The sequence below is a fragment of the Parus major genome, chromosome 2, assembly GCF_001522545.3.
Source record: "Parus major isolate Abel chromosome 2, Parus_major1.1, whole genome shotgun sequence".
NCBI classification, from domain to species: Eukaryota; Metazoa; Chordata; class Aves; order Passeriformes; family Paridae; genus Parus; species Parus major.
Window position 1 is genome coordinate 8,962,092 of NC_031769.1, and position 25,769 is coordinate 8,987,860.

The following is a 25,769-nucleotide window of genomic DNA, read 5'->3' on the forward strand; positions in this document are numbered from 1 at the left end:
AATCTGATAGAAAAATAACTCCACATTTCCTTCTTTTGTATTTGTCCCTCAGGGTGCCTTTTTAGCAAATTTACCTGCCACTGTTTTGCAGCAATTCTCAGTACTAATCTGCTGAGTACCTTCTGGATTGTTCTCCCAGTCCAGTGCCTTTGTCTAATCCTCTATCAGATGGATCAGAGACTTGAGCACCCCATGCCTTCCAGTTTTTTACAGTTCTGTAGCTCACAGAGTGCAAGAGAAAAACAACCCACAAACCTTCAATAATCCATAAGCACAAGAGAGATTGGAGAAAGGTTAAAAGCAGAAAGAGGTTGTGTGGTCAGCCTAGGAAATCTGAATCTAAACCACTTTCATTCCAATGGACAAGATTTTAAGCAATGAATATGTTGGGGTTTGTCCTCACCACTTCCTTGTGAGATTATTAAGTGGCTCAAAAATACAAAGGAAACAACATTATTTCCTACTCAAACAATTCATAATGCCTTGTCTATGCAACATTTAAAAGCAAATGCAATAGCACAAGTTCCTGCAGGGCATATTATGTATGAGAAGTCAAAGTAGTACAACCCAATGAATTGTGAAACATGTTATTCCCTGTAAGTGTTAAGCATTTTTTTCCCAGTTGGCTCCTACCAGGAAAGGTGAAGTGGAACAGCTGGAGGATAATGAAACCAGCATGTGCCTAGTTTGTTTTGAGTCTAGCAACAAAATTGTCTAACCTGTGCAAGAGTCTTACAGTGCCACCTGGATTTGATTTTACATTATAGTTCATTCCTTGAAACCTATTATCTCTGGGCACCATACCAAGAATGCTTTCACTCCTGAGCATCCTTTAGACTACAAGCATTATCCTTCCTCTGCTGAAACTCTGACATTACCGTGTGTTGGTGTGTGTTCTTGTTTTGGAGGATATTTACAAAAAAGAAAACAAAACAAATCAAACAACACTACACTTTATGGATGATAAAAAGGAGCCTCTTACACATCACCAAAATCCATTGGGATAGTGGTGACTGCAGTGTAACAGATACAAGTGCTGGACAATGGCTGGGGATCAACTCTTTCATTTTCCAGGCATCTAAACCACTGGAATAACATTGACAGATTAGTTTAAAGAAACAACAAAATGAATCAGAGTTATAAAGTCTACGCGATCTCCAAGACTCATCTTACAAAGCAGCGCTTTAAGTGTATCACAGCATGGGGATGTTACCCTCCATTTTCATATAAATATTTGTTGAACTATCACATTCAGAATAAACTGCAATCCAATCATTGTTAAACAGCATTATAAAAAAAAAAAAAAAGATGAAAATCCAGGAAATGGGTTCTCTGTTACAGAATGTCCAGACAAAACTAGATGCAACCCCACTTTCTTGTCTACATATCCATGGAACTGACAGACTCTTCCCTTCTCTGTGTTCTGCAGCAGAATTCATCTAACAGTTAACTTCTGTGCTTAACTTTGAATTTTACCCATGATCCTTGAATTTATAGTTAAATGAAGAGATGTGGAACAAAACCAGGCATTTCTGCATTTTCTATATATATAGTGTGGGATGACTGCATAAAAACAGATTTGGTAGTGAAGATATACCCATAATTATGCGTTGTTTGTAAAATGCTTTGAAAATATAATAAATTACATAAATGCTATGTCTTACTAAATGCCATATATTTCTGCACACATATGGAAGGTGGGCTGAAGAAGGTGGGTAGATGTTTGCAGGGAAAGAGTAGCTGGAATGGTGAACATTATTACTGTGTTATGTCAGATATAAATATGCCAGTACTAGGAGATATATTAAACGTCTAATTTTATTTTCTTTTTCTCAAAAATGCTCAGTAAACAAAAGGGAAACTTCAGGTAAGCAAAAAAAAGTAAATATCAGCTTTACCATCCACAATGCTCAGAGGGTCCTTTGGATCATCCTGGGAAGGAGATTTATGACTCAGCATCTCAGGGGTTGGCCTCAGCACTCCAGGCACAGGCCTCGGCTGCAACAGCTTCCTCGTTTTGAAATCTTCCGCTTTTCCTTTGGCTAAAGTTCCATCAAAAGGACTGACTTGTGTAGAGTACAATCTCCCAGCATAAACCTGGGACCCTTTAGTCCTGCTGTGAGGGCTTTTCTCGCTGCTCTGTGCAGACAGGTTCTGGGTGATGTAGGAGTGCAGTGAGGCCATCAGGCTCTTCTGGCTGAGCCCCATTCCCGACTCCGGCGAGAGCTGGGCTGGCTGCAGCTGGCTCAGCGTCCTCCCACGGGGATCCTCAGGGAATTCCTGGAGCGATTTGGATGCATGGGCCAAAGGAGGTGATAGCTCTTTGAGGTTCTGCCTCATGTAGTAGCTCATAGGGTCATTGTAGATGTAGCTCTAGAGAGAGCAGAAGATGGATAAAAGGGGTCAGGATTGCTCGGTAATTATTGTTGTGCCAGGATCTGAGGCATAACCCTTAGTGTTTACCAGGAAAACGATAATTGGAACCAGTCATGCAAATGTAAACTGCAAACCTCAAACTGCTAAGTGTGCTTCAAAGAGGCACTACTACATAAGCAAAGATACAGTTTATCAAATTATTAAAAAGAAAGAGAAAGAGATTAGAGAGAGAATAACACAAGTCACTGTCAACTATGTGTGCACCACAAAGGAAATTTAGTAAATCCACTTTGCCTTTGGTTTTTACTTAACCTGTAAGAATAACTGTTTTTCAGATTACTTACCAAAAATTAGCATGTCAATTTAAAAATGTAATTTTTAAAGGAACACCAAGTAAAGCAATTTTTTGCATACATTAAATACTTTGTTCTATTTTAAATGAAACATTTTTTCCACTAAATTAAATCTCTAATAAATATATCATCTGACACTGTGAAAAAAAAAGTATAAATGAAGTTTAAATTGTTTTTTAATTAAACTATTATTTTCAGGAAAAACACCACAGCAAATTAAACAACAATGTTAAAAACATGTCAATCAAGCTCAAACCACATTTTTACTAAAAAAATTCTGGGAATATAAAGTAGAAAGGCGGGCTTGCAGTACAGTTTTCTATTTGCAGTTTCTATTTCCATGGACACACCAGATGGACATTCTTTTTACTATGATTTAATCCTAAAGACATTTTTGCTTTGATCACAACCTGAAGGCAGGCCTTTTCATTTTTTTAGCAAACCAGGTTCCATCCTCCTAAATAATTTCAAAAATAATTTTCCCTCAGTTCTTGCTAAATACTACTTTGAACTGAGAGGTTTACTTATATCCAGAAACATTCCAATTATATTCTTTGTTTATAATTCCCTCAGGACACCTTGCTTCTATTACATCCCATACTGTATGTGTGCTGTGGGATGGGTCCTGCCTCTCAGCTGCGCTTTCTTGGTTAAACTGTCACACAAACTACATCACAATGTGGCAGCCTTAGGACAGAGACTATTTCAGCTCTCACTGCTATAAATTATAGTGAATCACTGGTGTCCCTGTGCACTGATGACACAATGATTTAGGATAGATGGAGCTGCAAAAGCTACAGAGCGAGTGAAGAGGCTGCACACTCTGGAGGAGAGCAATTAGAAGGATACAGACAGAGAAATCATTATTTATGTATTTGCTAATGTACTTTGTAAAAACAATATAAGTAAGATTGATATACTCCTCCAGAGATGAAGAATTACTTTTAGATTTCATATTGTCAGTTTCTGGACAATAATTTTGCTCTCCATCTGAACAATTTTATTTCTTTTGATGATAGCCAGTGTATTTTACGGTACATATTAATATATTTTACAATACATATTCAAACTTTCTTTTCAAGAGGTTTTTCTTCCCCTTGAGAAATTATTTAATAGGTTCATTCCACAGTCCTTATCATGATTTAAAGAGTATTATGGTATAGGCAATTTTATTACAGAGACAAAAGGCACTTTGGCCACTTTGCTTGTGACCTACCAATGCAAGGCTTTGGATTTCTGCAGTTGGTCTTTAACATAGAAATGCGCTTTGTGAAATCCAAGAAATTGGGCTGCAGTGAAGCAGTGTCAAAAAGCACAGAGCTAGAGATCAAGCAGCTTTGTGTATGAAATATTTCAGTGTCCCCTGGGAACTGTATCAAACAGCAGCAGTGCAGCTCTGGTTCAGTGCTCCAGCTGCAGGGTAGGCATTGCTCTGATCAGCTCCAAGGGGGAGCCAGTTGTCAAAATGCAAGTTGAATGCTGTTCACATGCTTAATAGCAAAGCCTAAATGTGAAAAACTTACAGTCAGATGCATTTATCTCCCTATTTAAATGGGTCTTTGCCTGGGGTAATTAACTCCCTAATGATACTCACTCCAGAGTGAGGAGGAACTGCAGAGGGTGACACAAAGCAGCCCAGGACACCACGAGCAGTTCACTGACAATTCACATAAGCTGCCATCTGCCTTCCCCACTCCTGTTCTCTCTGCCTTGCAGCCTTCCAGAACCCCTCCTGGGATCAAGGGAAGGAAGAACAGGGAGCTGGGAAAGGGAGAAATGTAACAGGGGGAAAAGAACATTCCCCATTCAGCCATTGAAAGATAAGAAATCTCTCAATCCAACTTGGTAACTGCACCCTAATTTGGATCTATGTCCCATATCCACCTCTCTCTTTTGCCTCTTAAGCTCCACTAGTAAGTGTCAGAGGGAAAGAAACTGCTGGACACTCTCAAACCATGTGAAATATTAGGGCTAGGAGATGTGGGCTGGCTTTTAACAAGTTTATTTAACAAGTCCAAGTACCCTTTAGCATTAATAGATCAGTGATTTTCTTTTCTTGCAGACAACGAGCACATCAACAAAGTAAAGACCACCAACCCACCGAGTGATCATACACAAACTGGATATGTGTGTGCCAGGCCTGGGCTCAGAGCTGCACCTCTGTCAGGAAGGGGCAGCCTCTCAGCAGCTTGACAGGTCACACTTTGGGCAGTAAGGGATGAAATATTAAAAGTTCTAATTAAAGCAGAGCACTGACAGCTCAGCTGTCTTCACTGAGATAGCAGCCCTTCTGATGTAGTTTACTCTGGCTTTAATTAAAGGGGTCTCACAGCTGTACGGCAATCCTCCACTTCCAGGAGAAAAAAAAACCCTCTTCCTTGCTGCTCCCATCTCAAACAAAACACTAGAAGTATATGTGCCACCTGACATTTGCAAGATGAAATCCAAGTAAAATTGAAGCACAGATAAATACAATCCTAAACTATGCGTTTGCTTAAGTGGTATGGGGAAAAAAAAATCTAATTTTACAGAATTTTGTCCTTATTTTATAGGAGAAAAATATCAGTAATATGTAATTTAGAATCCAGAGACCATTTACATCCCAAGTTATTAATAACAATTGCAGAGCACTGTGGTTATCTTATTTGAAGTGGGTTTTGCAAAACCCACTCCTGAACACGTACATTGCTAGTTTGATTAATGTCAAAGTTAAATGGCATAGTCCACGGTTAGTGAAAATAATGTAAATTCCCTTATTGGTGCCTTTGGAGAATCTTCTAACATTATGAAGAAGCAGAGGGAAACACAGAGCTAGAAATTTTTGAAAGAAAATACATTTCTGGATTGATTACACAGGACTCATATGAAGTGCCAGTAATAGAACAAAAAAACCCACCCCAAACAAACATTGAGTGAAATGTGCAAAAATAAAGAATGCACTAGTTACCATATAGATGGTTTATACTGAGTAGGGTTGAAATACAAGCCCTTGTTACTATCAGGAACATTTCCTTTTTTAATAGGTAAAATATTGTTCAATTACCTCATGTCACTGATACAAAGCCTTTGAAAAGTTGCCAAATGAATTGCCAAAGCCCTCAATTTTTTAAAAAAATCTTATTTCTCCATCTGCACAGGGTTTCCCTCTCCTTCACCACCTTTCAGATAAGCTATCTCAATAATTCACACATTCAAAAAAACCACACACGCTAAATTTTCTGAAGATGGAATTGTTAGAGCAATGTCTTGTATGGTTTAGGTATTTTCTGCATGAAAATTCACAGAAGGGCACATTAAGTTATTCCGCAGATACACTATGCAAAAGTCTATGGACTGCATGTTTTATCAAAAATAAAAGCAAATTAGAAGAGGAGTGCAGGATTAGATATATAAAATACAATACTGTTCAATTTATCCACAGAAGGGTAAATTGACTTGAATGTTTTGCCCAAGTGCAGAAAGAATGGAATCAAATATATGACAAAATACTTCCTTTCTTGCACATACATTTGCTAAATCTTGAAGGCATATAGAGCTAACAAAAATCCCTTAGAAATGCATAAAGAAGAAATCTTCTGCCCTCAATTTCATATGTTTTTCTGTTTGATGCATTTGCAGATATTAACCCATTTGCTACAACCTAAATTTGGTTGAAGCATGATTCCACCCACAACTCTTAAATTATTGTGCCTATTTGAGATATTGACATCATGGTCTCTGAAATTAGAAGATAAAACCACAACATTGGAAGGCCCCTCTTATGCATGGTGGGATAAAATAACATTTCCAAAGACTACCAGAAATGAAGTTACCTCATACCTTAACTCACTGTGTGGAGTGAAAGAAGTTTAGCTTTTTGTACCAGACACAGTCTAGGTACTCTGTGACTCACACAGACCTGCCTCATGCAAACTCACCACATGGGAGACACATGTACTCATGTGAACCCCCAAAATAAACACCAGCACCAGTGGCACTGCTTGACTGCTGAATCAAAAGGTAGATTGTGAATTTGTACCATTTGATTTACCTTTACATTGATAAAAATCCACCCAGCAATGAAACCTGAGGGCCAAACAGGGGACATGGAGTGGATGACAGCGTGAAAGTCCTTGGGATGGGGCTGAGCAACCAGCACAGCTCTGTTCTCAGAGCATCACAGCTAAAGTAACAAGTCCTATGACAACAAAGCCTTAATTCTTTCAGCTGGGGAGCTGCTGTGCTCACACAGTGCTGTTCTATCAGGATATCTCAGCAGGCTTCCAGCCAGGTTCAAGTGGAAAGGGAGGAACTCCCTCAACAAGCTCTGCGTGATGTAGATATGACCTTACTACTCTGCACCAAATTTAGTGTTAGCTTTAGCTGAAAATAAAACTACAGCCAATGAAAGCTTTCATTGTCTGAGTAATAATGAAGCAAAAGCCTTTTCTACCAGTTGCTAATAACCCTTTCACTAACTATAATGAGATTATACCATACAACAAACCCCAAGAACTTGGAAAATTAATCCAGAATCCAGAAACTGGAAAAGAGGCCAAGCCAGTGTTTCCTGCAGTGATGGGACAACATCAGGCCATGGCCTTGCACAGGTTTAAGATTCACAGGTTCAAGGCAACAGGCAACATTACAGTCATCTCACCTGACCTACTATTTCATTAATAATTTTCTGTAACTATCTTCTATTTTCTTTCTGAAAAATACAGTAGCTTTGAAACCATTTAAGAACTACATCAGATAAGGTGGCAGAGATTGCTAATTAACATCCTGCAGTTTGGACTGTCAAAAACTTGGTCAAGCAAAAGGAGCTTTCAGAGTCTGCTTTGATAGAAACTACTCATTACTTTATTTCCTAATCCTTTTAGTGAAATCACAGTGAAGCAGGACTGTCCAGGCTCTCACTCTACAGCATTCAATAATCTCTACTGCTGTAATTTCAGTTGATTTCAGAGATTTGGCTTCCACTCTTAAGCAAAACAAGCTTCAGAAAAGAAAGAAAAAAAAAAAAAAGGGAAAAAAAAAGAAAAAAAAAGGAAAATACACTGGCTTCTTTCACGTATAAGTTGCTATTTAATAAAATCACTTTTAAGACTTATTTTCCCAGCCATTCTTAATCTCCTTTGGAATGATCATATCCACTTACCTACCCTTCAACTGTCTACAACAGATTCTCCTACATGGATAAGATTTATTGTCAGTTGATGTAACTTACTGTCTTTAGTTTTCATAACTACTGCATTTTCTCTTTCCTTCTGATACATCTCCATCCTATGTGTCAAAGCATTTTGTTTGGTGTAGAAGGAGTTCTGGGTGATCTTTCCTCAGCATTCATGACTGCCTCATCATAAACAAAGAATATCAGTTTTACACACTGGGATACATGATAACCTGGCCTGTCTCTATAAGGAATAAAACACATGGAGAAAAGTGAAGGGTGGGGGACTCCCAGTAACCTGATCCATGGCAAGGGGCCCCCGCCCTGGCTCCATCCAGGGCCATCACAGTGAGCCATCAGCCATCATGTCCAGGACTGCCACCCACCAGACAGTTGATGGAGAAAGCTCTCTGGATCACACTGCAGACTGAAAGGGGTTAATGTCTGCAGGGCTGTGGGACTCCTTAAGAGCTGCAGGACTCTTTATGGGTGCCAGCTTGTCATTGTCCGAGGCATACCATGGGATGTTTAGGAAAAAAAGGAATAGTCTGGAATGGTAGCATGTAAGAAGGCTGACCAAAACACCTGTCTGACCATGTCTTGTGTCTGTCCTGTCTTCTCAACAAACTCAATTTCTAACGATTCTCCTGGGTGGCAAGTTCTGTTCTGTACCTTGTGTCCTGTGCTGCCTCCTGGCAGTACCTGCTCCACTTGGCCACTGCCTGGACATAGGGACACAAGACTTGGGGCACCTTTACCTCTGCCAGGCCATTGAATCCAGGGGCTCCTTGACACCGCCAGCAGGAACCAAAGAGTGACAGTCAGCCCACAGGATGATAGAAATTGTGCAGCCTGGTGATCAGTGCTGATAGATCTACCAGGGTGTACCAGCTTCCCTTGCCTGAGAACATTTTGCTCATATGCCAATAAGTCTGTTACTCAAGGTTTCAGTGAATGATGTTTAAACACATTTTCTGTAGGCATATGCTGGTGTATTGAGCTATCTCATTATCTAAAGATGATTTTCATAGAAACATGATGATCTTCATCTGCCAAAAGTTGAGCACATTAACACCAATTCAATATATTTATAACTCCAACACATGAATCTAGAAAACACTTTTATCCTAAGAAGTGCAAGTGAATGGAGATCTGCAGGATCGATGACCACAACATTGCTTTAAAACCCTATTGAAAGCAACCTTCCATTTGCTGGACAGCAGCCTGAAGTCAGCTGAGGTCTTTGCCCCTATTAAAAATAAAGAAATTGTTGTTCCACTGAACTGAAATGTCTACACCAACATACTCACACAGAAGTAGATAAAGTAAGTTTAAATTTCTGTGAGCTCCACCCTCTGATTTGATAAGTATAATGGAAAAATAAAAATGGATTGCACTTTAAAATTTGTATCAGCTCCATCATCTTCTATTTACTGATTGCAATGTACTGAAGTACCAGGAGTAAATATTTGCAAGACAAGCAGCAAATTTGCAGGAAAAATTACAGAAGCAAACTCCAAACACATGGTATTTGGAAAAAAAATAGCTCATTTTGAAGGAAAGACACTGAAAAAGAACTAAATCTTATTATCCAGTCAGTATTTGAGATTTTGAAAATATCAGTCTATGTTTCATCTGGGAATTACTAGAAATTAATTAACTGCCCTTTTAAATAAGACTCCAGACTTGACAGAGATCATTTATAATAACATTTCAATGGCACTTGTATCTTCTAATAATTGAAAAAATAATTAATCCTTACAAGATACCTGTGTGATAAGGGAAATGATGATTTCTATGTTAGATGTTGAAACTCTGTCATTATATCCTGCATAAACTGATGGGTTGTAGGTAAAAGTACAGTTTGGATCTAAGACTTGAGCATGATACTAGCACTAGAATGCTCCATTGGTGAATTACTAGTTCAAAAGATAAATCACAAGTCACATTATGTCGCTAAAGGACATGAAATGATTCACACTACTACCTTCAGTGTTAGAACAAAAACCTGGGACTTTATTTTCTGACTTCAGTATTTATAGAATCTTGACAATGACCAGGGATTGGAGAACCAAATCACCACCTTCCCAAACCCACTGGTCATGCAAAATGTCCAACAAAAAATATTTCTCAGAAGGAATAAAATAAACAACTTATCTTTACCGGACTCTCATGGGAAAGCAACCAAAACTATGAAAACATTATCAGAAAGTTTAATTTTCAGGGCAACATATTAGATCACCAGGCTGTGTATTTATGCCACACACAACATGATTGCAATTTTACTAGGTTTTGTAGGCATGATTCTATTGGACCTTTATGTGTGTGAGTACCAATCCTTCCATAAAAAATTGCAATCTACATCAGATTCCTGCAGAAAGGCCAAAAGGATGGGAATCACAGTGTCTCATTTTATATACTTATATTAAAACAGATGGATCACAACTTGAAAACTCTCTTTTTCCCTCCATTGATCATTGAAGCAATACAGACATCTTTATATGATCAAATGATTTCTGCTCCAGTGCTTATGGAGATTTGTTTGTTGGGTTTTGGAGTTGTTTTGGTTTGGTTTTGGATTTTGTGGGGTTTTTCATTGGTTAGTTTGGGGTGTTTCATGTATGTCTGCTGGCTGGCTTTTCTTAGGAGGATTTAAAGTTTTTATTTTTCTATAAAGAGCAATGAAGAGGAGAATGATCTGAAAGACGAAATACTCTTCTGGGATCTGAAGCTTAGCTTTTAGTCTACACTTTACCAAAAAATTATTGCATGACCTCAGAAAATCTGTCTAAACTGTCTGTGAAGTAGGGGGGTTAGTTCTTCCCTACCTTGTATTCATTTAGGTAAATGAATACACAAATGCTTGGGAAGTGTTCAGATACCATTTCATAAGAATGCCAATAGAGAGGCAGTTCTGTAGCTTCAAGGAGACATTCCTTTATAAATTATTTCAGAAATATTTTTATGAAAGTGTTCATGTACAGCTGGATTACATTTTCTTATACATAGTCCCTTAGATATGAAATATTAAATTTTATCTTTATATAAATAGAGTTTAAATGTATACACAGCATGAAGTTTTTCGACTTTTTGTCAAAATTCTGATAAACTTCATTCAGTCCTGTGTTTAAATCAGTGTTAGATAAATAAGTGTGCTGTCATTTTTTTGAATTAAAGTTCTAGGTTAAAATTTGCAATGACTAAGTAATTTCTTATAGTTAATCACAGTAATTATTATTTGCAGATAAGCTTGGGGTATATCTGAGTATTCATGTACTCAGATTTTCTAAAATAAATAATAATCCTTTATTATTTTAATACTTGCTTCAAAATAATTATCATATATCTTAGTTCTTTTGGTGATCAATTGTAAAGATTCAAACAAATTATTTTTTTAGGCCAGCAAATATATGAATTTTTATTTTATATGACTTTGACTTGCAGGTTCTCCCCTTTCTGAACCACTGCACTGCTGAGCCACAACTCTCTAGCACTAACCAGTCACTTTACCTGCTTCCTTTCCTTCCTCATGATTTTGAAAAGGCCTTTAATTTTATTAGCCCCTTCTTTGATGTAAAGGTTCTGTGGGGTTTTTCCCCAGAAATATTTGCTTCAAAATTTATAAGAATACCTAAGATGTGGAGATTTCTGTAATCACAATATCTTCACAAGAAGTCTGCCACTAAAAAAAATGTAGCTAAAACACAAAGAAACAGTAACAACAGAAAATTCATGGAATTCCCTAATGTATTTGACATAATTTTCTTTCTCCCCATCCTACCCACGAGGGCCTGAATGGCACATTGGCAAAGACCTCAGCAGCAGGTAGGGCCAACTCCATCCAAAGCCCTCACAGGGCAAGTCAGGAAGAAGGAGAAGAATCAATTCCATGAATCTTCAAGCCACAAAACCCAAACCATAGAACAGAGATTCCTGCAACAAGAAATACAGCCACAGCACAAGTGTGATGGCAACTTCCTTATTCCTACAGCCTGTCCAGCAGGAAGTACATCTGAGTCAGGTTTCAAATAAGTTCTCTTTCTTATTTAAAAAAAATTTTTCTCAGTCAGATGAAAGCAGCACAATTGAAATCTCCTGTAACTATTCAAATACAGGCACACAGACCAGCAGCAAAGCCAGCAAGTTCTCCTTTACAGCCTCTGAGCTGAGCTTTAGTAAGTTTTGGTAAGACCAGCTACATGCTATCTTCCACATCCAACAAAACCCTGAGCCTCAGTTTCTGTAGGAATGTAAACCGTTCAGTGGGTTTTTCAGGGGTTTGGGTGTTTTGATATTAGAGGAGTTTGCTCCAGCTGGAGGGGAGAAGGGCAGGGCTATTCACACTTGATTTGAAGCCTCTGCATTTCTTACCTCTGTAGCTATTTGTGGCTATTTGTTATTTTTTGTACTGCATCCAGGTTTGGTAGAAAGGAATCATAAAGACTGATAACTCAGCATTTTGTGAATCGTAAAACTTCCATAAAGCCCAAGTGTGCGTGTGGGGAAGACCAAGGAAAGCAAACACAAAATCCCACTAGCTAATGCTTAAGTAACAAATGCCACCAAGTGCCCATTTCCTGAACAACTCTTTTCAGCTAACTAAAACGAAATGTTCTTTACAACTGTAACCCTTGGGAAACAGACCCACCAAACTTCTGATTTGCTGCTATTTATTCCCTGGCAGAATGATTATCAGCTGTCTAGATTACAGCCTACAGTAGATACTGCCTAAATACTGAAAAATAATTCTAAGTTAGTGATGAAGTTCTAGTGCTTCAAAAATTACCCAAAGAAGTACTTGTAGTAAGTGGTAGACACCATAGAAATTTTGGTCAATCACAAATAACCAGTTTGCTGGTGTTATTTCTGTCACTGTTGTATCAAGCCTCAAGTTGACAGTTGTTTGAACAAGGGAAAAGGAGTTACCTGCTTTAAGTTTTGTGATGTTTTATTTTACAAATTTCTGCATAACTGTATGTATGGTATCTATTCCGTAATTTTGAAGCTCTGTAGTTTTTTTTCTGATAAGACAACTGGAAGAGTGTAGGGCAAGTGAAGACTAAAAGTTTTTAAAATACATTAATGTTAAGATACCAAATAACAAGTTCAGAGTATAAGTATTTTAAAACCTCTTTATCTTTTATCTTCCTTTGTTTTACATTTGGCCAGAGACCACTGATGTCAGACTTGAAACCTGAATCCACACAGGAAGTCTGTCAAGAAGCACTAAATTTCTGCAAGATTCAGCTACACTTCACAGCACGTAAAGCATCAAAGCAACCAGAGCAGCGTTACATCTCCTACTCCCCAACAGCAGGAATGAAGTGACAGAGGGAAATATATACTTGAAAGAAAATTATTTTAAAGAAGGACAAAGTCCAAAAGCTGCAGTTCTAAGTCGGGTAAAGTACTTCTGGCTTGTGCTTATTTTAATCAGAAAAGGACAAGAAAGTTTAAAAGATCTTCCTACAATTATTTAATGTGGGTTTGTAATTTATTTATATATTAAATACAAAAATAAGGTACCAATATTTTGCTGAAGCTTGCAATTAAAGTAAGATAGCTATCTCCAATTTCAAGAAGCACAACCATACCAGAGGTAGCTCATTCACTTACTTTCTACCTTCTCTTTTCAAATTGTTAAATTTCATGAGTTTAATTCTGCTTCTTGGAGCAGCAAAAGTGCTGGCTTCTCTCTTGTTTAAATGCTATTTCACCAATAAAACAATGAATCAAGACAAAAATACCATGTCCCTCTTGCTTTTTCAAGAGCAGTTGCATTTTATTTGCCGAGAATAGGGAAACATCTTCAGGATCATTTAAAATTCATGGCTGATTACTAGTTTTAAAATAATTTTCCTTTTCTGCTTTTTTGATTTTAAACTACAGGTAACACATCTGACTCAATGTCTGTTGTTTCAAGATGCTCCTTAGTAAATAGAAGTGTACAGTTTGCTCCTATATGTGCTTCATTTCCAGATTTTCTCCTCTTTATCCCACTCCCCCAGGCTTCAGAGTACCCATCTCCATGGCAACACTCGATAAGGTTGGTGGGTGGTGTTATCACAGCAGGCTTCCCCACAGAAGGTCTCAGCCATATGGATTATTTATGAACTTGCATGACAACACCAGCCACACTGAAATACTTCTTGAGCAAGTTTTTGTTGAAAGCTGGTGATTCAAAACAGAGCATCCTCACTGCAGCAGAGAGTGGAGCAAAAGCACCATCAAGGTGGTCCCTGATTCCTCCTCAGAGCTGCCTTGCGTCTGCATGAAAGCTCCTCTTGCCTCAGATGAGCACCTGATGACATGTGCCATAAATCATAAGTGCTGTATGTAAGTCAGTCAGAAACTGGGAAGTTGTGCTTCTGACAACAATAACAACCTTGACTAAATGGTTGCTCCAACTGGTGCTGTCACCAGGAGTTGTTGTTGCAGATACCACAACGGCTTGGTGTCTCTGAGTGAATCCCTGAACTAAACTAAAGCAGTTTGGCTTTGATACTGGAGACTCTTCACCAGATACTTTTCCTAAAACTTCAGTATATTTTTTTAGCAAATTTTGCATTTATACTGTATGCATTGAAATAACACAGACAGTTTCTTGTAAAGAATTGCTGTAATAGCAGCCTAGTTCTTTATAATCAGAGTGAACATCTTCTGAGCAAAAGATACAGGGCCATAAGGGCCTGTTGTATGGAAGCTCTTCATCCAATAATTTTAATAAACTTATCAAGTTGCATCTTGGAGTGAGACCGATTTTCTCTAGGAAGGAAGGGGAAAAATGCTTCAATTCTCAAATAGACATGTTTGTAGCTTTTGACATAGTCGACACTCAAGATTTAATAGTTGTGATTTATCTTCCCAGCTATCTGTACATTTATAATGTATACATATGAACCTTAACTGGTCACAGTTGGCTTTCCTTATGATCAATAAGAAGTAGGAAATATTGAGGCACAATTAATCAAACCCATCATAAAAATCTGCTAAACGATTATGTGAACTGTACCCTAAGCAGCGTAAACACCAGGAAGAATTCACATGGTAGTTCAGTCAGGTTTTTAGAGAGGAGTAGTTCAGAAGCAGAGTTTCAGATCAGCCAGTCAAGATGTTACCAGTTTTATCCCACTCTTCCTTCTTCATCACATGCAATCCATCCCTAATTAGGGTAAAATGCTCCAGATTTGATGAGCTGAAGCATTTACAAAGCTGAAGGTGATTAATTTTAAGAAATTTAGTGCATTTATGATAATTGGAGGAGGCAGTAAAAAGCAATGTCTGGTCTTCAGACAGAGGGGAAATTTCAAAGATTTCAAAAATCACAAAATGTAATAACCACATTAAAAATACTACCTTGACAGAAGCTTTGTCACTTGTCTTCCTTGGATACAAATTTTTAGATGCAGACTGGGAGAGAATTCTGAGATATTTAAGGTATTGCTGAAGAGACTTGGCCAAGTTCACATCATTTTCTACATCATAATTTCTTTCATTATCTTCATTCTGTCCCAAAGTCCTGCACAGCAAAAGGAAGGAAAAGAAGGTTACCAGCCTGTCCAATGGACAAAGTGGCCAACTAAAAAGGTACTGCAAGCTGCTGTCGTTCAATACATAACAAAAAGTCACTCAAAAGCTTAGCAACTACAAAACTATAGAAAAGTCAATGTTTCAGCAAAAACAGTCAAAAAGTCTTGCAATATTAACAATTTATTTCATGAATCAAAGTTAACGATTCTAAAGTAAATCAAGTAAAATGCCACATCAAGGCAAGCCATATTCAAAAGAAAAGAAAATGCTTGTAAAAAGAAAATGCACATGATTAAATTGCACTGCAAAGAAATATGAGATTGTTCTAAGATTTAAAAAACTTGCTGGATGATGATGATGATATTCAATATCCATTTGGCCCTACACCAATGTAAAGAATAGAAGAAAGACTACTGGATATGCAGAAATAGTGGAGCAAGTAAACTCCAGTGAAAGGCTTGAAAAGGGAATAATGAGATGGAACAAGTATCTCTTCTGATCTTCTCATGTGCCTGGGATTCACAGAATAGTGGTGTTTCCTGAGTGGTTTAGACAGATTTTGGTGACATTTGCAAAGAAAAGCTAGAAATGTGATTAAACGATGGCAGTGTGGAGGTGTTTATATGGGATTCAGAGTGCTGTGTGCAATGAATCTGAATTATTACCAGCTGTCCTCATCCATCTCAACAGCACGTAAATGGTGATGATAATTTAAATGTCAGCATCGGTAACTATTTCGTTCCTTGTGCAAGAAAGCAGAAAATTCCCAGCCCTCTTCCTTCCCTGTGAGCGAAGCTGTTTGAGGGAAATCACCTTTTGGTGTCACCATTTCCTACTCACATGCCCACACACTTCTCCACTGAAGAATTCCAGGTGGAAGAGCTTTACAGCTCAGTGAATGAATTTGACTTTCAACACCTCTGTGCCACTGTAAATAAAATTTTATTCTACCAGCCCACATCTTGGCATGAATGTAGAGGCACAGCCTGAGAGAGCACCATTATATCATTTTCCAAAGCTGGGGTTTAATTATATTACTTTAATCAAAAATTAAGAGACTTCCTTCCACGCTCACAGTTGTACCAAATTTGTGTCCCTACTAATTCAGTACTAATAGATGTAATTAATAAACTAATTTACTGTGGTGGCATTGCAACCAACAGTGCTCACAGGTTTGCTCACTTGGAAACACCAGAAAAATCCTCCATTTCTCCCCAGTGTCTAACAGCAGGTTCCCACCAGGAACACAAACTGTAGGAAAAAGAAGGGTTACTGCAGAGAGAACTATAGCAAACCTGATATCATTTACCATCAGTCTTGCTTCCTACCCATGCTGTTTGTGCTTTTCTCTTATTCCAGAGCTCTAAAATCTGCTTTCTGATGGAATGTGGGCATGCAGGTAACATTATCCACCTTCTTTTCAGCTTAAAGCCAGACCAAAACTATTCTGCAGTTTTAGGGAAACCTGGGTGCTGTGCTTTCTGCTCCAATAGAGATGAACTAATCCAAACAGGCTTTCTTCATAGGAAGGATCCCAGTTGCCAACACTCATCTTTCATTCATTAATTCCAACACCTATCTTCTGCTTTCTTCACTAATTTTTAAAGGAAGGGAAAATAAAAAAATAGACAGAGCGAATTCTGCTCCAAGGATTTCCACTGGAGCTAACAGGAACTGGATGTACAAAGGACAGTATTTAGGTTGGCTTTTCAAACCATTATTTTCAATATATAGTCAGTTTCACTGGTGGTGGAAGAAAAATCTGGGATCCAAGATTTCTCATTTTTCATATGGAGACAATAATTGCAGTCATATTTACATTCCACATTAGATGTAATATTTCATGCTATAAACATTTAAACAATTAAAATGAAAAAGGCTACAAAGATTTAGGTTTCATTTGATGATGGCTTTAATAAGATACTATGAATACATCTGAAAGATTTTAAAAAGTTTTTGTAGCTCACCACTATATCACCTCGTTAACTCAGGAATGAAAATGACCAATTATTGCAACTAAATTAAAATATTTCTTTTAAATATGACAAAGTCATACTGATAAATGGATGAAAGACAAATATATAAAAGAACTTGGTGAGTAGGAGAAATGACTGTCAAATGAGTTCTTTTTGTGCACTTATTTGGAAGTTTTAATTTGCTCTGAGAAATGACTTTGCATACAATGAACTTAAGAGTATAAAGACAATACCACATATAATTATTTATCTACAGAAATAATTACGTATTTCCTACAAAATCTAGCATTTCAGAAGCTTTTTTGTGGATTTATCTAAACCACTGCACCTCTGCTATTTCTGGAATGTTCCCAATTAATAGATACCACAAATTTTAGAATAAATATCTCCCTTTTAAATGCTGAGAGTATCTTATTACTGAATTAATTATGGTTTTATTATAGAAATAATACTATATCCCATTTCATACATTGAAGTTTGCTGGAAACGTTTGTGGTGTTGCCTAATTGCACCAATGAACACAACTGACATTTATTTTCTTTGTGCAGAATGGACTTTTTTCCTTTATCTTGAGTCCTCTTTCAAGAGAGGGTTTTTTGAAATTTAATAAGGACCCAGGAAATACCACGTACACTCCAGTTAGCCAAAAAAGAAAGAACTTTCATCTTGAAATCAAACTCCCAGTTTCAGCTTTTTTTTTTTTTGAGATGAAATCCATGTCTTCTGTTTCATCAGATTTCTTATGCACTAATTTAGCCTAAGTCAATTTACCTTTCAAGTGTCTGAGTCTATTTTCCTGCTCTCACCAGCTCTGTGGGGATTAATGACTCATTAGTATGACTTCATATTGTCTTATTACACACGTTACCCTTAATAAAAGGTCTTCCTGACATAATGTTTCTTTGATAATTAGATACCTACTCTAAGTTGCTTTTTAAATTATTTAATTATTATCTGATAAGATTTTAGCAAGCACACTGAGCACACTGAACATATAACACACTTGATCAGAATCTACAAGACACCAGATTTCCTACTGTTCTCTGACCTACAAAACACATTGCAAATGGACAACCAAAAAAATCAATTAATGCTTTAAACTGTTGGCACATAAGATAATGCTTTCAGAAGCACAGCTTGGTGACTGCAGAAAATCTATCCACAATAGGAACTGCTTTACGTGAACACATTTGAAATTCTGATGTTCCTGAAGTATCAATATATAAAATGCTGCAGTTTTTTTCTAACACATAGTTATAGTTAAAAATGTAAAACATCTCCAACTTGTTAATTAAATTAAATTAATTAATTAATTGTATTAATTAATAATTAAAATGTTAATTGTAATTAAAATGATTTTTTAAAGAGAGTTGAGATACATTCCATACCTATTTGTTTATATCTATGTATGTTAAAAACAAGAATTCCTAAAATTGAGCATTTGTTTTCAATCTACATCTTAAATAATTTCTTATGTCTTCTTATATTTTTTATTTTTATATAACTACGAATCTGCACAATATGACCTTGATCTGGTGGAAATTTTGCCTATTTTGTCTTACTCTCATGAATAAAAATTTTAGGTATTCCCTTTAAAAAAAACATCCCCAGAAGATATTGAAGATCATTTCTGATACCATCTACTGAGAGTAATCCATTCAATACTGACATTTTGTGTATCTAAGCAGTGAAAACATGTTTATGGATTCAACCACATGTTGTTATCACCTTTATGGGAATCTTTAGATCACTATCTTCTTTAGAAGTTAAGTTTCTACCTTACTGCACTTCTGAAATGGTGCCATGGTTTTAAAAATCATGGTTTTGAATCAGCAATCACATGAAATACAGTCACAGTCTCTGAATTAAATTTTTTAAAAAAAATGAGACAAACACAGTTGAAGACATTGGGAAATTTCAATTACACAGCATTTCCAGAACAAAACAATTTAGAAAATAAATTATTCTGCAGTATATGCAAACCACATACTGCAGTACATGAAGATCTGAATACTAACATTCAATATTTTGTCCATCAAGGCTCAAAGCTCAAATTTATCCCACTATGATGAAAGTTGTTTTAACAAAAAGCCCTTTCTTTTAATTTCACTACTTTTGAGAATGCATTTCTTAAAATCATGTAAGAGAAAGCAAAATTTGTCATTTTTAATTGTTCCTAAAATTTCATTCTGGGATTTGTGTGGTTAGGTTGCACTTAAAAGCCTGTAGGACAGTAGATCCCAGGTAAAAGAGTCCCTTCATATGTGTAACTGTATATGAAGATGATATAATTGCAGGTTCTACAACCATACAACTCCACAGAATTACTGATGTGTCTCTTGCAACCAATTTCTGCAGAGTCAGCCCTCAATACCTTTCAAGCCATGTCCCAACATTATTTTCTGTCATGGGAACTTGCTGGAACCTCTCCTTCCTGAAAAAATTTTGCAGCTACCACTAGGAATCCATGTACTTCAAATCAACTATAGGTATGTTTCAGAAGATTTTGACTTCGAAAATATAATTAGTCCCTCAGAATATCATTCAGTGCTTAGACCAGAATAAAATATCTCCTGTAGTTGAGCTACTGTAAGTTTGTCTTTTTAAGCCAGTCATAGGGTTGGCTGAACTGACACTGACAGTGCATAAGCTGAATGAAAGGCCTGATGTTCTGAATTCTGACACCTTAATTAACAATAGAAAGTGTATTTTCTTAACTTGATGATAAACAGAAGAACAAGGTCCAGGGTTTCAATTCATTCTGTCCCCTGAACAGAATGAAAGGTGGACACCTTTATCATATAGATAGTAGCTTTTGTGATTATTTTTTTAAAAATTCTGCTTCTGGGCCAACCTCTTTCTGACCATTTGCAAACCTTTCCAAAGCCCAAGCAAAAACATTGCAGAGGACTCACCTTCCTGTGTCAGATCTTTCAGATGCAAATACATCAGGGCGTCTGCTGTGGATTTTGTGAATGGTTGAGAGTTCCTGACCAATAACATGCTGTGTGTAATCATCTCGCCAGGTAAAACCTGATAAATAACGAAACAAACAAACAAAAACAGAATTAAAAAGATTCACTATTTAGTAACTTGGAAGTTTGGCAAAAATGTATCCTAAATAAGCAACATTAAGAGAAAAAAAAAAAAAAAGAAGGCTCACTCAGTTGGAACCTGAGTGAATTAGAGATTCTTCTGTATGAAATTCTGTTAATGAAATTTTGCTAATGAAACCTCCTTGCAATGGAAGGCAGGCAGTAAATCACACAAGGACATTTTGAAATCCTTTGGTCTTAGCAGAATCTTAGCTAGTTGAAAACCAGTTTTAATAGATAAAAAGGGGTTATTTTGAACAGCTATGGAAATTATCCCACTAGCTGGAGTCTGTGGAAAGGTTGCTTCATTTCCTCCCCATTCCCAGCACACTGTCCTCTCGCTGTTCTCCCCATGAAACATTAAGGTTTAGAACACTGAGGAGCTAGAACTGCAACTAAAACACACGTGGAGGTCAATTTTAAGTTAAATTTAAATGTTGTGACAAAGAACTTTTCAACAAGGGGGGAGCACAACTATGTAGGCAAATTACAGTGATTACTCGTTAAGCACATGCACTTCCAATCTCATGGTAATTATACTTGACATAATGACATAATCCCAAACATAACTGTTACCTGATTTGTAGATTTTTTACATGTTACAATAACACTTCAGATCATAGAATTTGCAAATGCAATTATCTGTATATATCTAATAACTGAATATCACACAACTGAAGAGAATCTCTGCTGCTATGCCCTGTGCAGCCAAACACAGATCTCTCAATGAATATTGGTACAAGTTCCAGATATGGTTATCCTGATAGTACCTTCGTGTAAAAAACACCTAAAGAAAAATCCTCTCTAGCACCAAATGCAGGCAGTCAGACCTGGTTTCTAGAACCAGGAAGGGAAGTTGCTAGAACTTGGAAAGAGGATTTCTGGTTCAGTCCCTATTTTATGTAAAATTATAAACTTCATCACCATCTGGAATCAACATGAGATTTTTTGGTGTAGGCAGACCCTTAGGGTAAAGATAAAGCATCCTCAGCCTCAGAGGAACCCTGCCCCTTCACTACCTGGATGGGTGCTTTTTCCATGGCTCTTCAGATTTTTCCACTGTATTGAAGGGGATTTATTTCTCTGTTTACTTAATCCCAGAATTAAAAAAAGAAGCCTAAATAGGACATTTCTCTGTTCCGCCAAAGGAGAGAATTCTGAGCATGCAGAAGTAAAAATTACATTAACATTTATCAAATTTTCATCCTAGAGAGGAGAAATATAAGTTCAGTATCCATTTAGGCAGGGCAAGGAAGCACAAAAGCTATGCTGTGGTCTTGATTTAGACAAGATTTAGAGGGGTGGAAAAAAGAAAGGCTCCGTTTGGACAAGACTTAGGTGAACTGCATCCCAATTTTTTTTTTTTTCCAACAGTTAAAATAATAATAATAAAAAATCTGAACCAATATAAGTATGCATGAAGGCTTTAACAAACAAACAAAAAAACTTTCTAATATTCCACTTCTGATCCTTCCTTCTCCTTCCTTAAACAAAAATGTTACTCAAGTTTATTGAAGAAACACCTCACCTGAAGCCATATTAGATGTTAATGGCTACAGTAAATGACTCCAGACACTTGGGAGGGGAAATAATATCTGTCTCTATGTCATCTGGTTTTATTTCTGATTCATCCTTTTCAAATGCAAATATCACCTTTTCAAAGATGCCATGTAAGAAGATGAATTCAAATAGTTTCAAAAATCTAAATCTAAGGCTGCTCAGAGCATGTTTTTATGTGAACACACGAAAGTGAGTCACCATGCACCTATGATTACTTTGATGTAGTGTAATTAAAATGATTTTTAAAAGAGAGCCGAGATATATTCCATACCTATTTGTTTATATCTATGTATGTATATATGTTCAACTTCTCTGTTGTTTAGCACTACAAATTTCTGTTTTATAATCTCATGAAGGAGAAAAAAACTAAGATAACTTTCAATTTTAGGCAAATGTGGAATGTAAAAAGTTCAGCTAAAATACATATATAGTAAAATCATTAGCATAACCTTAAAACTACTAACTTACAAACCATGAGTCCAAAATTAACACAGTTGCATTCTTTACCTCTAGGCCAATACCAACCCTATTAAAGGCTAAAGAATACACAATAAATAACATAAACTTTGAAGAAAAATACATTGGATAATTCTGAAGAGCTCTTTTCAAATTAAAGCAAGAAGAGTTTATCCATGGTACCTGCATAGAGATGAGAAATTGATCTCTTTGAGTCCTGAGTAATACAGACTTTTGTGCCTACAAACCCCAATGTTTTCTGTAAAAGAGCATATGGAACCATTGTGATGCCTGTTCTCACTGGTTGAGATCATCTGTTACCTTCAGTGTGGTTTTTTTCTCCTGCCTCAGTATTTTAACATCTTTTCCTAATGCATTTCAAACCAGTAAAGATCCACTATCATCCTTAATGCTGTAAAAAATGTAACTGTGGCACTAAACAAGAGTAAACAGATGAAAGAAAAACAGACTACTTGTTACAAAGTTAGAAAGAACTAGATTTAAGGGAATACACCTTCTCAACTATATCTCTAGCACTCCTAACTCACTTTAGTGTTAGAACAAGACAAGGATGGAAACCAGAAATTTTAACTAATTCAAAAATCCCCTTGTCAGTAATTTAATATTGCTGTCTCTTATGCAACGATCTCAGGAGCTGCAGCTTGCCTAAAGTTAACCTCACGCCAATCATTTTCCAGCATTGTTTCAGTTTCAAAAAAATACCTCCCACACACTGAGCTGAATAAAATAGCACATTCAAGAGCCATAATGGCACGCTGACAGCTGCAATCAAAATGAAGGTTGAGAAGGCGCATATGACGCCGTATCGCGATTTCCTGTTCCCTTTGTCCGTGCCGTCACACCTCGCACCAGCCCCGGCCTCGCCACCCAATTATTACGATTTATCTCCAGTGGCTGAGCAGGATCACAGCTCTTGTGCACGCATTACTTCCATGTCACTGACGGGGAGCGGCGCCCAGGCCCTGATTAACTGTGCCCCCCGCGGCTGCAAGGCCCAGGCCCTGCTCTCCCAGCCCAAATTCCCACAGAGGGACAATGTCAAGGGAAGAGAAGGAGCCTGGCGGACACTGAAATGACGCAAACACCGTGACAACAGCAGCAGCAGACACAAAACTGCTCCCAAGTTGAAGGTTATTGATAGTACTGAGACCCCAAAAAAACAGCCATTGGTACGTTTCCTGTACAGAAGTATGTTGGTTAATTATTTAGTGTTTAGAAGTACAATGTTTAATTTTTCTCTTAAATTTAATTGGAACTTCATAACCTAAATGTATGTGAAAAGGGAATGCCAGTTTAAAGACAGTGAAGACAAGTAATGAATACCTTTATCAAACCCAACTGGAAGGTCAAATCTAATGGAGGTCATCTGGATATGACACAGTCTTTCATATCATAAAGTGTCTCCCCACGTCTTTCATTTCCACATCACAGTTTATTATTATTATTATTACCCACAACCACAAAATTAATAAAATTGTTTATGTCTCCATTATATTCAACACTTAGCAATGGCTATGTCGACAGTACTCTTCTAAGAATTATTAGTTGAAAGCAAATCAAAAGCAAGCAGTTTAAATAGTGAAGAAGGCAGTTTCACATTCACAGTGGTGAAGATGTTAGCTTCTGTCTACAAAATTGAAATAAAAATGATTTTCAAATTCAACATAAAATGTCACAACTTACTTATTGCCTTTGCTGCTATAGCAATTACAGAGAATTACTGAAAAATACTCAAAATTCAAATATGTATTTCCTTCCAGCTGATCAATTTTTCTTAGCAATTGCATTCTTTTGTGTGGTTTTGACTCTGATTTCCATCTTAGAGAAATTTGATGTCTCTCCATATATACCTGACCACATCTTTAATTCATGTAAATTATAACAGCAGCTTTTGAAAACATTTATCTGCTACTTCTCTGTCTAAACTTATTCTAGTTCAGACTTAATCATAAAAATTAATTTCCTCCCTCCGAAGGCCTAAGCAAGAAAAACAGTTGGAGGAATTCTGGTGTGAATCAGAAGAGCTCAGTTTAAGTCCTTTTAAGAAACAACATTTCTCACTGCCCAGAGATTTGACTGTGTGAATCTTCCTGCTTTTGTTCCTGACCCTTTTCCTGACCATCATGGCCGAGGCTGAAGAGGGCTCTGCAGGCAAGTCCAGCAGAACCTTTGTCTGACTCTTCCAGCTCTTGTGCCAATCAAAGTCTAAAATTACTAGTTCTGCATCAATATATTATCAACAAAATTATTTTTACATACCAAATTCATTAAAAATGACAGGAGATTATTCTAAATTTGCAGAAACATATATACTAAAACTTGATTCTTCTTTGTCAGGAAAAACACCTTTATAAAGCCCCAAAACCCACAGAATTATTCAGAATTAAAGCCAGGAGTGGTACTATTTTTGAGTGTTGTCAGTATTTTTTTTCTCCAGTTTTTGGTAATGTTAGGTATTTTGTCCCAGTACGGTAGATTAATTTTTATTTTTTTTTCTCTGAGCTACCTTCAACTTCTACTTCATTTCAGCCAGGAAAGTCTCAGCTGTAGAGCTCAGAGACTTTCATCCCCCATGCCATGTGTTTCAAATTGTTAATGCCTACTTTAGCTGTCAGAATGTCTGCAGAATTGGGAATGATTTGCTTTCTTCCCTATTTTCACAACAGACAGGTCAATGTAACGTATAGACATGCCTTTCTGCAGGCTGCCTTCCCACATTCTCCAGAGGAGCCGCACTTGTTCTCCTTCCAGAACTCCCTTTTCAGAGCTCAAGGACGTACCCAATAATGTTCATGTATTTCAGCTCTGGCTAAGTCAAAATTGCAGCTTTAATGCTGAGGTTGCTGTGTACAACAAAATTCAGTCTTTCAATTGCTATTTCTGTATTTCCTACCTAAGACTGCAGCCAAAGGATAAAATCCTGGAGTTTTCTCTTAAAATGAAACTTAATCCAAAAGCAATTTTGCAACACAACTTGAAATGACAAGTTAATGGCAAAAATAGAGACAGAGAAGTTAAACCCAGCTCTTAAACCACAACCTTTTCATTTCCCCATTACTTTGTTTTGGAATATTCATTTTTAGTGAAAATTTTGACTTAGACCTCTTCTATAAAATTTGAAGCAAGTCTGCCAAAACACACTGTATTACACTTCAGAAAAACTTTAATTGGATTTTTTTGCTCTGGTCTAACTTTGTGTTTGCCTTCTAGATGACATGAAAATCTGATTCAGAATTTATTTGAAGAAATG

The 25,769-nt window shown here is 36.9% G+C and overlaps 1 protein-coding gene across 1 annotated transcript in view; it reads right to left on the bottom strand.

The window, feature by feature from the left end:
* The window catches only part of PTPRN2 (protein tyrosine phosphatase receptor type N2), a 564,688-nt gene that overhangs the window by 389,234 nt on the left and 149,685 nt on the right, over window positions 1-25,769 (bottom strand). The window contains exons 4-6 of the mRNA XM_015651707.1: window positions 20,303-20,420; window positions 15,238-15,400; window positions 1,899-2,373 (exon numbers count right to left, since the gene is read on the bottom strand). Of these exons, the coding sequence (XP_015507193.1) occupies window positions 1,899-2,373; window positions 15,238-15,400; window positions 20,303-20,420 (756 nt within the window). The remainder of the gene's footprint in view (window positions 1-1,898; window positions 2,374-15,237; window positions 15,401-20,302; window positions 20,421-25,769) is intronic.